Source organism: Sander lucioperca, chromosome 9 (genome assembly GCF_008315115.2).
Source record: "Sander lucioperca isolate FBNREF2018 chromosome 9, SLUC_FBN_1.2, whole genome shotgun sequence".
NCBI lineage: Eukaryota > Metazoa > Chordata > Actinopteri > Perciformes > Percidae > Sander > Sander lucioperca.
The window spans coordinates 6,809,341-6,827,123 of record NC_050181.1 but is presented as its reverse complement, the minus strand read 5'-3'; the positions used below and the strand labels follow the sequence as shown (position 1 = coordinate 6,827,123).

The 17,783-nt window shown below is 41.7% G+C and overlaps 1 protein-coding gene across 1 annotated transcript; it reads left to right on the top strand.

Annotated features, from left to right (window-relative positions):
- The first annotated feature begins 2,204 nt into the window (after positions 1 to 2,204).
- Positions 2,205 to 11,441, top strand: samd7 (sterile alpha motif domain containing 7). Its single transcript, XM_031293943.2, has 9 exons — positions 2,205 to 2,513; positions 6,853 to 6,984; positions 7,340 to 7,463; positions 7,703 to 7,827; positions 7,912 to 7,993; positions 8,180 to 8,853; positions 8,943 to 9,058; positions 9,144 to 9,254; positions 10,668 to 11,441. Exons 2-9 carry the CDS (start codon positions 6,882 to 6,884, stop codon positions 10,902 to 10,904), a joined length of 1,572 nt encoding a protein of 523 aa, XP_031149803.1. The 5' UTR covers positions 2,205 to 2,513; positions 6,853 to 6,881; the 3' UTR covers positions 10,905 to 11,441.
- The last annotated feature ends 6,342 nt before the right edge of the window (positions 11,442 to 17,783 follow it).

Below are 17,783 nucleotides of genomic sequence, written 5' to 3'. Positions count from 1 at the left end.
CAGTGGACCATGATGTCCCCCAAGGTTCTATTCTGGGTCCCCTTTTATTCACAATATAGATACCACCCCTAGAGCAAAGCATGCAGTCATCTGGTATCAGCAGTCCGGGCCCCTCAGCTGTGCAACTCTAGGCAAACTCATCTTATTTGTGTGAATTATTAATATGATTCTTTGTTGTTATATCTTAAGTTCTGGATCTAATATACTTTTATTTTTTAATGTAAAGCATTTTGTAACTCTGTTATATAAATATACTATATACTGTAAATTAAGGTATTATTATTATTATTATTATTATATCCCCTATATTTTTTCAGGGGTTTTGTGGTTCTAAGAGGCCTGTTGTCAGTTAAATTCTTCTCATAAATAAATACATAAAAGATTCAGGATTTCTCCGCCAGTATATCCTCTCTGCTTGTAGCCGAAGGCTTTCATCTAGCATGTGAACGTTCCTGTCGGAAAATAAAATATAATTAGACTTGGGTGACTAATGACCTCAGTGTTTTTATACTGTAATATGGCCCTTCTTGTTATATGTCAACTAATTATAGCTGTTATAAAGCAATGCAGGTCCTAGTCACTGACTGTTAGAGCTTAGATCGGCCCAAAAAATCAAGCCCGAACCTACCCGAGCCCGAGCACGTTGTGTCCGAGCCTGGCCCGGCCCGACACATTAACTCTAATTATGAGCCCGAGCCCGATTTAAACCCGACAATTTTTTAATACGTGGGCCGTTATAACTGACGTTCTCAACTACAATTCAGAGTTGTTTGAACTGCAGAAATCTGTTTAGAATAATACAACAAGGACTAAGCATGTAAACTGCGCTGTTTGTTTAGAATGGAACGGATCGCAAGTGGATCCGAATGAAGAAACGTAAAAAAAAGAAAAGAAACAATGATGAACAACATATTGTTGTCATTGCCCACGACTTGTTTAAACTGCTTCCATACCTCCGACTTTCCTCCACACTTGCTCAAAGTTAATTCTCCTGTTTTTCTTTTGTTCTTTACATCTTCAAGCTCCCGGTGTGATGCGTGCGAGAGGAGGAGACTCCGCGCATGACACGTGCTGCATTTTGTAACTGCAGCCTAACTTTTGTACACATTTGTTACTTTTATATAGCCTATATATATATATTTATAATATTTCTGATTATGGCATAGCTATCTCCCCACCCAAATAGGATAATAAGGTAATGGATAAAAAAAATAAATAAAAATTGCTTGATCAAGGGTCCGGCCCAGGCGCGGTCCGGCCCGGCCCGAGGATGTGGCGGAAAATAACGGCCCGAGCCCGACCCGAGGTCCGGGCGGGCTCGGGTCGGGCTCGGGCTTGGGCCGAGAATCTAAACTCTACTGACTGTAATAGTTTTTTACCTTCATGAAGGTTTTAATGTTCAGTTTTTATGGAATCCCGAGAGGTGTTGATTCATCTGCCATTTTAGAGGATGTAGTTTGTGGTGCATTAATAATAGCACACCTGTCAGTATAATGCAATACAGTTCAACAGCACCACAAACTGCAGCCTCCGAAATGATCATACAGCTTGGTGTACATAATAAACTGAGTTTAGTTGTGTATGTATATGTTAAACAAGACAGGGGTTCACTGACCACCAGTTTCACTCAACTCTCCAGGATCTCTTTGCTGTCCTGCAGACTGTAGAGAAGCAGATAGAAACACCACACTGCCCCCCTTTTTTATATCATGTCTGCTGTTTAGCAAAATTACCACTCAGCCCACCAACTGTCCACACCTTTCTGCCCACCCGGCATTAAAGAAAACACCATTGAAAGAAGTGTAGGACCTTGCTTTAAGCGGTTGGTGAGCACAAACTGTCAGATTAAGAGGTCTGAGAGGATCATCCGGCCAACATTTAGTCGGATTTCTAGCAAATTACCACCAAGCATGTTTGGGTCAACCCTTTGGCACCATGGGGAGCAACATACTTCTCACACCAAAACTACACATGAGGAATACCGAAAACAACACTGATCTGTTGGATTGTTAAAGTCTATAACCAGCATGATGTAGCTTCTCTGCATGTGGCCGCAGAGCAGTTAAGGAGGGGTTGGACATTTTGCCACTGGAAAAGGAAGCTAAGCATTTAGGTGTCTTAACTATGGTCTAAAGTGCTAACAAGGGATTAGTGAGGTAAACGTTGAAAGAGGTTTAGCACCCCATGCTTAGGACCAGTGCTGCTTCAGTAATTACACATCAGTTGCAAGGTGCGGCAAGCAGTTGGATGGGAGATCATAGTGATGTCAGGACAGGGAGGACTTACTGCAGGAGATAAGGCCATCTAATGGAGATGAAATGAATCGGTATTTAAAAGGTCTTTTTTAGTTAAGGCAGTTAGCTGGCAGCAGGCTGTGCTCAGTAGTCAAGGACAGTAGAGAAATACAGTCTGTGAACTATCCAAAGGTTGTTCCTTCACATTTTTTACTTGTGTTTTTACCTGAATTGGGACAAAACCAGTTCCAAGCTCTGCTCACTGGTTCAAGCTTGAAGGTAAGTCTGTTAAAACTTTAGTTATGTTCAATATTTCACATTCTCCTCCTGCATTGTTTTTCTTTGTGACTGATTTATTTAGGTTGTATTTTAGTTGTAAGTCTACTTAGGTGCCTTAGTATGTGATAAAAAAAATAACAGTAACAACCTAAAAATCCATGCACGTAGCTCAATATTTGCATCACAATGTTATAAAATATGCAAAACCTTCAAATGGTAAATCTTGTCATCCATAATATTAGCAGTAAACTGTATAAAAGGATCAGTAAGTGATTAATCTAAGGGCCAATGCGATTAGAGGAACAACCTTGAAATCTGCATAATTTACATTAAAATAAGCCCTGATTCTTTAGATAGCGCTTATTGAAATGAAAATAACGCTCCAATACATGATGAATTAGTCTGTGGTTCTTTTTAACTGTGATGATTTGTGTCTACTTCATTCTCCATATTTCTACATATTGATTTGTATTTAATTTTATCTTTTCAATCATCTTTTTCTAGCATTTTGTTATGTGAGTTGTGACATCACAAGTAATTCTTCATCAATACTACCTGGAGCTTGCCCACTTGCAACTCTCATAAAATATAATCTGCTTCTTCTAACTGACAGCATATAACATGGATTTAGCATGTGTATGTTGTGTGAGGGGGGATTAGGAAGGACTAGACAATACTTCTGTCTTGTCTGATTTGACCTCCTCAGGGCTCCATCTAAGCCGTCAGCAATTTTTCCCTTAATTCATTCTTGTAATGAGATTAACCAGGCAACAGCAAATCCAAAGAGTCCAATCCACAGATTTGGCAGCTGTGGTGTGGCCTCTGTTTGTTGAGGAAATATGAGACAAGAACTCCCTTGTAATGACATTTTCACTCACAAAATGCCACTTGAAATTTCCATTTAAAATTCTGTAAGAAGTTTGAGCGGGGTTAGGTTTGGAGATGTGTTACAGCGTTATACGTTAAGTCTTAGTCTACAACTTCACTTAAAAGACTTAAAACAAAACCTAATAAAAGTGTTAGCTGTGATCGAACAGGCCTTAATAAAGAATTCTTCTAAGTTTCCACATAACACATTGTGCCTCTCATGTGTTACCTCTGCATTAGAGTCAGAGCTAAGCATGCAATTTTCCCGCAAAACAAAATACCCAACAATCAACAACAAAGGCGGTTTAACACTTACTCTTGTTATGAGGGTATTTACAGAATCATAAAAGACTCTTTTAATAATATGCATAAAAAAATATTCTGTCCACTGCACAATGAAAAAAGATTTTGAACCTATTATCCTATATTATATATATATGAATCCTATATTTGCGACATTATTTCGTAATCCAAACAAAGATGGGAGACGGATCTCCTTGCTCAATTTGCACACAATTAAAAATGTTATTATCAGTAGCATTATCAGCAAACTTCTCTCAATTTAAGGTATTTTTATCTTTATCTTTTCTTTTATCTTTATTTAATTTGTATATGTTATGGATATGGTTCTATTATTTGTATACAGTATGAATGTTAAGTTTCCTGTCACAGCTCACCGAGGCAGGTTCCTAATGTTTGTGTATTGACAAAAATGGTAAATAAACTCAACACATTAGTATATTGATATTTCTTTCCAATATTTTACATTTTCATACAAAATAACACGTATTTTTGTTTGCTTGCATGCTACCTGAAGGAAAATAGTCACATCTTAAACGGTTTGAAAATCTTTATCGTGCAACAGACTGAATATTGTTTTGTTTCAGATGACAGTGCAACATACAAATAATTAAGCCACCAAATACATACATTAGACATATTAAAATAACCAAAGTACCATAAAGATAAGCTGAAAACAATGTACCTCAAATTGCAAGGCCTTTGCTGATGTTACTGATCTGAATACCATTTTTACCTGTTTCACATTAAACAAATTGTGCAAGACATCCGGCTACCATCTTTGTTTGGATTAGAAAATAAATCGCAACTTGGGAAACAGGATAAAAATCTTTTTTCATCATGCGGCGGACAGAGTACTTATGTACAGTCTTTTATGACTCTGTAAATACCTTCAAAAAGTATTTTTCAAAAATCATATTACTTTTTTGAAAATCTGGCAGTTTAGCTCTGTGAATCATGTAATGCTGATATATGGGAGGCACAATCAGGTGTTAACACAGGCCCCATTTGACCTGTCACAGTTTGTGGTACTTTTTTCTGTTTCTGAAGAGACTCAAGGATCAAATTTATATTTCTAGGTCTCCATTTTCATTATTTTACTTTCTATATGTTATCGTTAAGAATGTAAAATGTAAAAAAAAAACACATGAAAGTATAAATCATTAATTCTCAGTGAGAGAATGTGAAGGCGATAATACATTACACAATGCCCGGAGGCTCAGAGTTTAGAGCCCACTTGGGAATTACAGAGATGTAAATGTTGAAATACATTTCTGCTTATTTGCTGATGCTAGCTGTTGTGACATTGGCACGCCACATAGCTCCACATAAACCGATTGCATCCCCAGATTTATCCCCAAGGTGTTTTAAGGACATCCTGAAAGCTAATGGCGGGTAATAGGCTTAGCACTTAGGGTGTATTGTCCGGGATGCTTACAGGCAAGGTTTGCTGAGGGTAAAACTCTAAACGTGCGGATTACCTTCAACACATCCCTTTAAAGTGCTGTATAGCCAGGACTTAGCTAATAGGATCCTGGTGGTAGCAGGGGCCTGGGAGGTTGGGGATGGGGGTTGGATGGGCGGTCTCAGGCAGGTTGGCAGATGTAGCTAGCAGACTGTTATAGGACTAATAGGCGGATTACAGCCCTCAGATTAGATGGGCTTCAGAAGGAACTTGAGGGACTGTGGATAATGCTCAAGGCCTCGGGGAAAATCTTATGACAGCATTTCTCTGAGGGAGAGGAGGGCAGAAAAAATGTAGTACATACAGTATGCAGTTTGAAACATTGACAAACATATCAATCAAATACTATTATGATTAGTTTAAACTAATATCATATGAAAAGGTGGATGGCGAACTTGTGTTCAAATTCAAATTCATCTACCCAGAAGCATACTGTGCAGTCTGGTGCTGGATTAGCAGAACTGGATTCATATTCATTCATATTTTGTAATGGGATTTCTGCAGTGTGAAGCTAATTGGAGGGTTGTTTGTTTTATTTGGATCCCCCTTAGCTTCAGCATAAGCTAAAAGCTATTCTTCCTGGGGTCCTACAATCTATCATGTGACAATTTACGACATCACATTTCACAACATACGCACAAAGACATTACTTCACATTACACAACATTTGAAAATACAAATCATATTTTACAGTTAACGCAATTAATCACACACAAAAAAAATATAAAAAATAAAAAAATTACGCTATTCCAAATAGATCTATTTTAAAAAATAAGATATAACGAAAAGCCCTATAACAGAATCTCTCTAAATTGATATTAAATATTGAAATATGTTTGAAGGTAGTATTTCTTAAGTGATTTTTTAAAACCATACTGAGTGTTTGTTGTTTGATAGATAGGTGTCTAAGTTGATTGTGCTTGTTTACACATACTGCTGGCTCAGCCAAGAACATTGTGGCCATTTGAAGTGTGTATGTGATGGTCTCCACGTTTTAAGTTATTTAAGTTAGGATTTGGATTTGGGTGTTAAATTTAAGTTTAGGATTAGGTTTACGTTACTGTCAGGGTTAAGGTTAAAGTTGGTTTAAGATTAATGCTTAATGCTAGGGTGGAGGTAAGAGGTGAGAGGAAGGATCAAAGGTTAGTGAATTAATTTGTGTGTGTGCATGGATACCTTTTTGTTATATTTTATAATTTATATTTTATTTTGTCAGTCAGTTCTAATCTCAACAAAAATATTTAATCGTCACAGCTCTGCTTAAATACAAACACCACAAATAGGTAAATAAATTCACTAACATGACACATGACATCTGCAACAACAATGAAAACAATCCTCTGTACTGTTATGTAAATTAAGTAGGATTGTTTGAATAAAATGTGTTTTTCCTGTATTTTCCTACATATATATATGATAAAGTTTAGTGACAAATGTTGTTACTTTGTTGGTATTTTAGTGGGATTAAATATTCTTTTGAAAAAATTACATGGTAGCACAAAGTTCAGTGAGCATCAACAGGCTCTTTAATGTATACACATTTGCTGTCCCCTTGTGGCAGTAATAAGAAATTACAAAATGTATACGTCAATCCAAGCTACATTTTTTATGAAGTTATACTTCAAAACTACAATATATAATGTGATATTACAGTAACCAGTTTATCAAAGTAGTTACATGTTCCACCCTCTTTTAAAACTTCTACAGCGTTCAGGAGGTCAAAGGTCGTGTGTGTCATGACCCCACGGGAGCAGCTGAGGAAGATGACAGCGCTGGGAGAGCAGGGGGCTATGGATGAGAAGCACTGGTACCGTCTGGTCAATGGCATGTCAGCTGGAGGTGAGAAATGAAAACACAGAGGGGATGAAGCAACAAAACAACATAAAATATAGCAGGAGTCCAAAAAACTCTAAATATTACAGTTAAAAATAGGTGCAGAACTTGAATGTGTGTATAAATATATGATTTTTTTTTAATTTAGGCTACACATTTCCTGACACCGTCTATTTTGTCTGAATTTAATCTGGAGCTCCAAACAGGTTAAACCAACTGTGTGACCTTGTCTGCCGTGTATTGATTTAAATGGATTATTAGCTGCTCAGTAGTACCCGCTGTCTCCAGCTTTCACAGTCGGTGCACATCTCAGGCTAAACTGGCTTCCCGGTGACCTGTGGTGTGTTTTCTACTCTTGCAGAGCTGAGGCAGAGGCAAGAGATGATAATGAGGAACCAGATGGCCATGGCTCCACAGATCCTCACCCAGGGGCAGCAGAGGTTACAGGGGGTCCCAACGCAGTTCGAACCTCGCTTCATGGAGAGGTCTGTACCTGAAGTCACTCTTAAAACTGAAACAGTAGTCTCTGGTGAAGGGCACCTCTTGAAAATTGTCAGTTACAGGTGCATGAGCGAAAAAGACATGGCTACTTGAGAGAAACATCTGTTGCATGCACCAAAATATACCTTAGTCATTGACAAAACAGCAGTTATTACAGTTGCTTATTTGTCCCTTGACTCCATCATGTCTAGATGACTGATTTCCAATGCTTGTCTTTCATCAGAGAGCTGGTTCCCCCCTCCGAGATGGTAGCTTCCGAGGCCAGACAGATGCACATGGGACCTCACCTGGGTCCACCTCTACCTCCCCATGCCAATGTCCTGCCTGGGAGAGCTTTTCCTGGAGCAGGTGAGCATGGCCCGATGCACATTCATACCTAACAGCCTGTCTATATGAGCGTTAACAGCAAGTCTGTCTTTTTCTTTTTCTCAGCTGGCTACGGCTTCTTGCCCTCGGAGCCCATGGAAACAGTTGCCCGGCGACAGGAGTTCATTCACAAGCAAAATATAGCCAGGTAGTGCGTGCAGAATATCATCAGCATCTCAGAGAACTATTCCACCTACATACAGGTCTACATTACATTTTGCCGAATAAAACTGAGACATTTGATTAATCGTTTAATTTGATAACAAAGTGTGATAATGTGGTTCCATCATCATTGTTGCACGAATGTCTAATATTTGTGTGTGCTCCTGTTCAGAATGGAGATGAATGCCATCCTGCACCAGAAAGAGATGGAGAATGCCCACCAGAAGGGACTTATGGGACTCGATAATCACATGTCTTACCCTTCCAACCCCATGGCATTTAGAGGTCGTCAGCGCATGCCAGATGGCCAAGATGTCTTCGTCCACCGTCCCACCTTGGATGAACTGCACTCCAACAGCATCCTCATGTCAGCCAGCCCTTACCCACCAATCAGCACGCTGCACAGAGAGAGGGGACGCAGGGCTGGTAGGAGGCCAACTGCTCACAAGAGCACAGAGAGTCATGTGTCCAACCTGAAGGGCCATACTGAAGATAAAAGTGTAGAGCAGAGCCCAGGAGCCACATCAGGGGAAGAGAAAGAGGTGGAGGCTAAGGGGGACATGGGAGAGGAGTGTCCCACTAGCAAGACGCACCATCAAGCAAAAATAGACTCTGAACTTGCCACAGGAAGCCGGAAGAACTACAAAGATGGGGACCCAGGCCTGCGTAAAACCTGTGTGAATAGTCAAGATGGGTCAGATGTGGCCAACAGCGGTGAAAATGATAAAGACATATCGAGTCAATGTTCAGCTTTTCAGGAGAAATTCATGTATCCCTCTGCTGGTGGAGCGCTCACAGGCATGCCTTACATGTTCCCAGTTCCTGGAAATGGTTTCCTTCCACCTGGTGAGTTTCTAAAGATGGATCACAATATATATTCTTTTAGCAAATAAATTGTATTACAGCACCAATAAAGATGACATTTATTTTTCCAGGTCCACCCAATCTCTTTCTTAATGGTGATGAGGTGCCCGAAGACATAAGGAAGTGGACAGTGAATGATGTTTACAACTTTATCAACAGTATACCCACATGTTCAGAATATGCTCAGGTTGGTTTTTACGGTTTTCTGTAACTGTCTCAATTCTTTCTGTTTGGTCTTTGTTGTGCTAATGTTGTGTGATTTTTCTCTGAAGACGTTCAAGGATCACATGATTGACGGGGAGACGCTGCCCCTCCTGTCAGAGGAGCATCTACTGGACACACTGGGGCTCAAACTGGGACCAGCTCTTAAGATCCGCTCACAGGTAGGAAACACAGACTGTGACTGAGCCCTGAACAGTCATAAAGGAAGTTATATCAATACTTAGACACTATAAAGATGGGATGAGTGCTACTTTAATATAAATCTCAGCAATGCCTGTGCAACGCTACACAATAACTCGTCAATACACAAATTTGCCTCAGAGGGTCTTAAAATCTGTACAACATATGACATCCTCAGACCCAATTCGATTTGGGTCAGAAAAAACTGTACAAAAAAACATGCAATAAATGTAGTATGCAAAGAAAACAGAAGTAGCAATATTCAAAGTACAATATAGAGAACCAGAATAACAATATTAGGTAAATAAAGTACAAATGTATGATATTAATTCAATTAGATATTACCTTATACATTATCGTATCAGGTGTAGAATAGGCCTTTTCTACAGCAGACATTTTGACTTGTCATAGTAGGACAAGCACAGGTGTTACTAATAACATTATCGATGATTATGTTTTGTTCAAGTGTCCCAGTAAGTCATGACACTGAAGCAGCTTAATGGAGCTTAGCCATCATTACTTTTATTATGCACACCTGTGCTTTTTCTACTGTGACATTTCAAAATGTCTTCTGTGAAAGAAAAAAAAACCTATGGAGAACCATTATACTGATTGGATTGTTGCACAGGTGTGATAATTGTGACCACCCTCTGCAGCACTTCCTGTCCTCTACAGGTACTAGGGTTGCACGATATTGACAAAATGTCATCATGCGATATTGATTATGAATATTGTGATATCGATATTAATTTCGATATTTTTAAACACGTGTGAAATTACAAACTTACGGGAAAACGCATCAAAATAGATTCATAACAGATAAAACAAGTTTTCTTACAACACAAGGTTTATTTCAACTGACTGTCATATTGGACTGGTCCAACATGACCATGTCTACAGAACAGGACATGTTTTACTGGTTGGACAGTATAAAATATGTAAATAATGAGAACAGGACACAACATTTCTTTCTCTTCTCTGATTCGTTCCGTTTAGTTGTCTCTATCTATTTCTTCACTTACACTGTCACTCTCTCGAAATATGCACAAGCGTGGTACGCTCCATAGGGTTTGTCATGTAGTGGACCTGTGCGCTGACGTGTACTAACGTGTGCAAGTGGCACGGTAACTGGCCAATGAAATGATGATCATTATAGTGTTTCAAGCGGGCTCTAAATCAAACACAACTAAGCCACACAGCCAACGGACGGGACGCAGCGCTCCACAAAATAAACAAATATATTGCTTTCTTATTGCGACGCTTTCGATGTATTGCGATAACGATATTGAGTCGATATTTCTTGCACCCTTAACAGGTACATCATTCCTTTAAAGACTGACACATTTGCAAACACTAATATGTCTAATGTGTCAACTCTCTTTTTTCCTCCACAGGTGTCCAGGCGTCTGGGCAACATGTTGTACATGAGGAATCTGCCGCTCTCCACTTCCACCATGCAGGCGACTCCAGAGAAGCCCGCCGACCACTCATCAGAGATCGGCTCCCCTGTTAACTGCAACAGTGAGGAGATGATGGCGAGTCCAAGAGACCCTGATGTCCTCAAATCTACAGAACACCTGCACGAGACAGAAAACAATTCCCCTCCATCTGCCAGCAGTGAGACAGCCTGATCAGAACTGATAAAGTGGAAAGATGCAAACCTAACCAGGCCCAGCCTGCCCTGCACTCACAGTAAAGCATGGCTCTGAACCACCAAAGTGGTGGATTTGTTTACATTATGATTAACTGAATTGAAGAGGCTTTTTTTTTTTACAATTTGCTTCCTGGGTGCATGTTTAATGCATAGTATAACTAGGCCCAGGAGTCTGCTGAATATTTGTATTTTACATAATATGTACATATTTTTTAATTAGTGGAGTGAAACTGATGTATGAGTTTTGAGACCATAAGAAGGTCCAATATAATTTTTATTCTTTTTTATATAATTACATACATCTACATGTCCAGACACGCACACATGTAGCTTTAAACTTACTTATTTTTTTAATATGCTAAGGGTAATTTCTCCAGTAGGCCGTCATGAGGACCATAGAAATAATATATGAACGGTTTTATAATCGAACAATGAAATATCTAAGCAAGATGTTTGGATGTTTAATACCTTTTTCGTCTGTTGGATTACAATAAAAGTGTTTTTCTACATATAACCTGCAGTACTATCTATCTGTTAATGTAAGGAATAATAAGTGACTATCAAGAATCATATATTTTGATCTGCAAAGTAATTAAAGGTATCAAATAAATGTAGTGGAGTAAAAAGTACAATATTTCCCTTCTGTAGAAATATGGTACGGCTACTGGCATAGTCTTTGATGGCTACAAAGAAGAACCAACAATAAAAGACGCCACTCAACTGCGTCGAACAGGTGTTACTCCCGGTGTGACCGTACACTTCTCTGGTGACATGATCATCAAATCCAAAAAGGACCAGTTCCTTAACAATAAGGAAAACAAACAACGGTTCTTGGTTTATCTCAGTGATAAACTTGAGAGGACTGGGTATATCACAGACCATGCAAAGCACGATGCAGATGTGCTCATTGTCCAAACTGCCATTGCCTCTGCCAGAACAAAAGACACAGTCTTAGTAGGTGATGACACAGACTTGTTAGTACTCTTGTTGCATCATGCTGATCTGAATGCACAGGAGCTGTTTCTGGCACCAGAACCAAAGAAAGCAACAAAAACAAGACAGATATGGTGCATAAAGCAGACGAAGGAGTTACTTGGTCCCAAGGTGTGTGACAATCTCCTCTTTATCCATGCCATTTAGGATCACGTAGTGATTCTACGTCTCATCTATTTGGCATAGGAAAGGGAATGGCACTGAAAAAAGTAAAGAATGACACTAGCTTTCTCGAACAAGCTATGGTGTTCAGCCAGTCACAGGAAAATGTGGGAAAAGGCATCATCATTGCAGCAGGTGAAAAAGCTCTAGTCACTGTATGGGGGCGAAAAAAAAGATGAATCACTGGATATGCTGAGATACAGGCGATTCTGTGATAAAGTAACTCAGAACTCATCTCCAGTGGAACCTCAAACTCTCCCTCCAACGTCAACAGCTGCAAAGTTCCATAGTCTTCGGGTCTTTTGCCAAATGATGGAGTGGAAAGGGGGAAGTGAACGTATGGACCCAAAAGACTGGGGGTGGCATGTTTTGGATGGGAGATTTATGCCAATAATGACCGATCAGCCTGCGGCACCACCAGAAATACTAGATGTAGTCCGCTGTAGTTGCAAGAAAGACTGCAGCACAAAGAGATGCACATGCAAAAAACATGGACTCCCTTGCACTGCCATTTGCGGAGAATGTTGTGGTACTAGCTGCACAAACTCACAGTTGCCTGATTTATCAGATGAATATGACCCAGAGGGGAAGAACTAAGCAAAGAACAAACCAGGAACTGATATAGGGGGTGCCAGAACCAAGAGCCACAGAGAAGGGGTCGAGGATCCAGGCTGGATTTTAAAAAAAAATAAAAAAAAAAACATTTAAAAAAAAAACTAAAACATTAAAAAAATAAAAAAATACACCACCAAAAAAAACCCTCCCCTGTTGTTGCTACCTTGTCGTGGTGGGGAGGCTTGTGTGCCTCCGTGACCCTGAAGACTATACCAGCGGGGGTTATTCCCAGGGTTCGAATTATGTGGGAGCCAGTGGGAGCTGAGCTCCCATAGAGAGAGGATGAGCTCCCATGAAAGCAGTAAAACCATACACCTGTGGGGGTCTATAAAAATCATCAGCACCATTATTTCAATCACAAATGAAGCACTTTTCCCAAACACACGGAGCTCTGAAGCAGAGCTATGCGTCGCTTAGTGTCCACTCTCGCTGTAAAAACAGGACAAGCAGCGGCACAGACCACGGAGCTGCTGCAGCGCGCCTTCCGTGGTCTGTGCAGCTTCAGGTTTATAAAGGACATGCTCTGCTGTGGGCATGCTGCGGTAGATGTGTCCCGTTTGTGCTCCGTGAATTTCTGCAGTAGTTTCGGTTTCCCACCACTGATGTAGAGCAGCGTACAGCCACTTCCCTAAACTTTCTCTCATTCAGAGACCAGAGACCCAAACGTGGCTTGAGTCTGTCAGGAGGTCTGAGATCTACCGTATCAGCAGAGCAATCACGTAATGCACAGCAGACTATGATGCAGGTAGATTATTTTCAGAAATATTGTGACTTTCTTCTTGTAATAGCCTATTATAACTTTATTTTTCTCAAAATATCACGACTCCTCCAAATCTCAGAGAGCACAGATGAGTTATATTTTGAATGTGCACAAAGTTTTGAACATAAGCAGAAATCTTGCTCAAACATCTGAAATATTACAGTCCAGGGGTTTATTAATTCATTAAAATGAATTCATGTATCATTGAGGTGAATAACTGTCATGTGCACATTTAAGGAGGTTACTTCCCCCAACAAAAGACGCAAAAGAGGAGGGAGGAGTAAATTATGCCTCTAGAGGCTACATATGTGCTGACTCAGATATAATTAGGACAGTCGATCTATAGGAGAATAAATAGCAATACAGAATGCCTGACAGCCTTTTGTAATATATTCCATTATGTTTTTATATTTGGATTGTAATCTATGTTTCCCTTTACATAAAGATATTTCCAGCATACATTGATTCAGAAAAAGGTAAATAGGTGCATACAAATTCACCTGAATGCAGGGAATGAAATGTATAATGCTCAAAATTTGCTGCTCATAGACTACTTTTTTATTTTTATTTTTTATTTTTAAAGAGACCCCCACAAAGATTAAATCATAATTCGAACCCTGGTTATACCCCTGGCAGGTACTACCAAGCCAGGCAGTTTTCAGGTTAGAGGCCAGTCTAAAAGCAGCATTGCCATCACCCATTGGCAGTAGGATGATTGGATGAAGATTGGGACGATGTATTTGTCATATATATGAATGTTGTTTCTGCCAATGCAAATTAGGACATATTCAATAAGTGTGGAGCTCATGTGCATATTCAAATTCATTTCAAAAGAAACTTGTAATACAAAAAAAATTACTTTTCATGTATACTTTTACTATGTAAAGTTTTATTGTGGTAGGAGTAAAGGAAAAAATATACCCTATTTGGGTGTATTTTGGGCATATTCAATTAGTGTATAGTTAATTTGCATATTAAAATTCATTTTCAAAGAAACTTCCATCCATCCATCTTCGTCCGCTTATCCAGTATCGGGTCGCGGGGGTAGCAGCTCCAGCAGGGGACCCCAAACTTCCCTTTCCCGAGCCACATTAACCAGCTCCGACTGGGGGATCCCGAGGCGTTCCCAGGCCAGGTTGGAGATATAATCCCTCCACCTAGTCCTGGGTCTTCCCCGAGGCCTCCTCCCAGCTGGACGTGCCTGGAACACCTCCCTAGGGAGGCGCCCAGGGGGCATCCTTACCAGATGCCCGAACCACCTCAACTGGCTCCTTTCGACGCGAAGGAGAAGCGGCTCTACTCCGAGCTCCTTACGGATGACTGAGCTTCTCACCCTATCTCTAAGGGAGACGCCAGCCACCCTCCTGAGGAAAACCATTTCGGCCGCTTGTACCCTGGATCTTGTTCTTTCGGTCATGACCCAGCCTTTATGACCATAGGTGAGGGTAGGAACAAAAACTGACCGGTAGATTGAGAGCTTTGCCTTCTGGCTCAGCTCTCTTTTCGTCCTCAGATTTAGAGGTGCTGATCCTCATCCCAGCCGCTTCACACTCGGCTGCGAACCGATCCATCTGCAAAAAGCAGCGATGAGACCCCCAGCCCACCAAACTGCAACCCCTCCCCACCCCGACTACGCCTCGATATCCTGTCCAAAAATACTACAAACAGGATTGGTGACAAAGCGCAGCCCTGGCGGAGGCCAACCCTCACCTGAAACAAGTCCGACTTACTGCCGAGAACCCGGACACAGCTCTCGCCTTGGTCGTACAGAGATTGGATGGCCCTGAGAAGGGACCCCCTCACCCCATACTCCCGCAGCACCTCCCACAGTATCTCCCGGGGGACCCGGTCATACGCCTTCTCCAGATCCACAAAGCACATGTAGACCGGTTGGGCATACTCCCAGGTTCCCTCCAGGATCCTTGCGAGAGTGAAGATCTGATCCCTTGTTCCACGACCAGGACGGAATCCATATTGTTCCTCTTCAACCCGAGGTTCGACTATCGGCCGATAGTCGAGGACCCGTCAGCGAGCACCTGGTGGCCGGGTTTGCCACGGAGCCCTTTCACAGCCCGAAAAAGCTACGTGGCACCTCTCTCTCCAGAGGTGGAGCGCTACCAGTTGGATCTGGTGGGGCTTACCTCTACGCACAGTCTCAGTTCTGGAACCATACTCCTGGATAGGGGTTGGACTCTTTTCTTCTCCGGAGTTGCCCAGGGTGTGAGGCGCTAGGCGGGTGTGGGGATACTCACAAGCCGCTACGTTGGAGTTTACCCCAGTGGACGAGAGGGTCGCCTCCCTACGCCTGCGGGTTGTGGGGGGGGAAACTCTGACTGTTGTTTGTGCATATGCACCAAACAAGAGTTTGGAGTATTCGGCCTTCTTGGAGACCTTGAATGGAGTCCTGTATGGGGCTCCAGTGGGGGACTCCATAGTTCTGCTGGGGGACTTCAACGCGCACGTGGGCAATGATGGCGATACATGGAGAGGCGTGTCTGTTGTTGGATTTCTGTGCTAGTCATGGATTGTCTAACAAACACCATGTTCGAACATAGGGATGCTCGTAAGTGTACTTGGTACCAGAGCACCCTAGACCAAATCGTTTCATCTGATCTGAGGCCGTATGTTTTGGACACTCGGGTGATGAGAAGGGCAGAGCTGTCAACCGATCACCATCTGGTGGTGAGTTGGGTCAGGGGGTGGGGGAAGACTCTGGACAGACCTGGTAAGCCCAAACGGGTAGTGCGGGTAAATTGGGAACGTCTGGAAGAGGCCCCTGTCCGACAGACTTTCAACTCACACCTCCGGCGGAGCTTTTCGTGCATGACCGAGTGGACAATGTTCAAAGTTTCCATTGCTGAAGCTGCTTGGTTAGGTTTGGTTGACACGCCTCTTCAACATTGCGTGGAAGTCTGGGACGGTGCCTAAGGAGCGGCAGACCGGGATGGTGGTTCCCCTCTTCAAAAAGGGGGACCAGAGGGTGTGTGCCAATTACAGGGGTATCACACTTCTCAGCCTCCCCGGTAAAGTCTACTCCAAGGTGCTGGAAAGGAGGGTTCGGCCGATAGTCGAACCTCAGGTTGAAGAGGAACAATGCGGATTCCGTCCTGGTCGTGGAAGAAACTTGTAATACAAAAAAAATACTTTTCATGGGTACTTTCATTGCGTAAAGTTTCATTTTGATAGGAGTAAAGGAAAAAAATAGCCCCCTTGGGGTGTATTGTTGCCGGCCTTATTGGCACACATCTCGGATTGATGAGAATTTAACATATTTCCTCAACTAGGATTTCATAGGACTTTTAATATGTTGTTCTGGACACCTCATAGAAATGATCTAAGCTGCAATTTTTTTTTTTACAATTAGTCTGTCGTAAAACGCTACTTTGCCTGGACTGGGCCTACTCCTCTCCTCTGCTCTTCCTTTCCTCTCCTCTGCTCTTCCTCTCCTCTCCTCACATCTCTCGCTGAAATTAAGTGTGTGATCAGTCTCTGATCTATCCTGCTCAGACTCTCAGACAGGAAAGCGGGCCCCTCCCGCATCACTGTGATTCTCTCTCTCTGACTCTCTCTCTCTCTCTCTCTCTCTCTCTCTCTCTCTCTCTGGTAGCCTGACTCTGTCCCTCCGTTGCGGGGCAGCGGGCCCCTCCCGCATCACTCTCTCTGTCACCTGACTGCAGCTGGATCTCTCTCCTCGCTGTCTCATCCTCTCTGACGGAGCTACCAAACTCAACTGTTACTGTCAAAGATAACGTGTTGTGTCAGGCTTTTATACAAGCTAATGGACGTTAACATTAGGCCTGTTAGGTTACGTTACAAGGCTCGTAAACGTTGGCTGCGCTGTTTCTTACCTTGCTCTACGTTGACTTTTCTAGTTCCAGCTTCACCGTCACCACCTTTTTTTGAATATTTGTTTAGAAAATCTCTAAGGCCTCTATTTTCTTCTTCTCTTTTCTTTTTTTTCTGAGCACCGGACTTATGCTGACCAGACATTTTGAGCGTAGTACTGAACTTCAAATCAAATGACAAGATCAAATTTTGATCAGTGGCCAAACCATTTTTGTGTTGGGGGTGGGGGGTTCTTGACCACTATTTCAAGGACAATTAGGAAGAAAACAAATAAAAAGCTTTTATGTAACTCAAATAGTTTTACCACAAATAGGCCTACTTTAAAAAATGTTTTTAAATTATTCCATAATTTAATGAGGGCCCAGTTCTGCCCCCCCCTTAACCCTGGGCCCGGGACAACAGATCCGTTTGTCCCCCCCTATCTGCGGGCGTGAGTAGTAGTAGTAGTAGTAGTAGTAGTAGTAGGCCTAGTAGTTTTAA

Coding starts and splice junctions, on each gene's coding strand:
- samd7 (XM_031293943.2), top strand. CDS start 6,882: ATGACCCCACGGGAGCAGCTGAGGAAGATGACAGCGCTGGGAGAGCAG. Junction 7,994..8,179: donor CACAAGCAAAATATAGCCAG/GTAGTGCGTGCA, acceptor GCTCCTGTTCAG/AATGGAGATGAATGCCATCC. Junction 8,854..8,942: donor AAATGGTTTCCTTCCACCTG/GTGAGTTTCTAA, acceptor TTATTTTTCCAG/GTCCACCCAATCTCTTTCTT.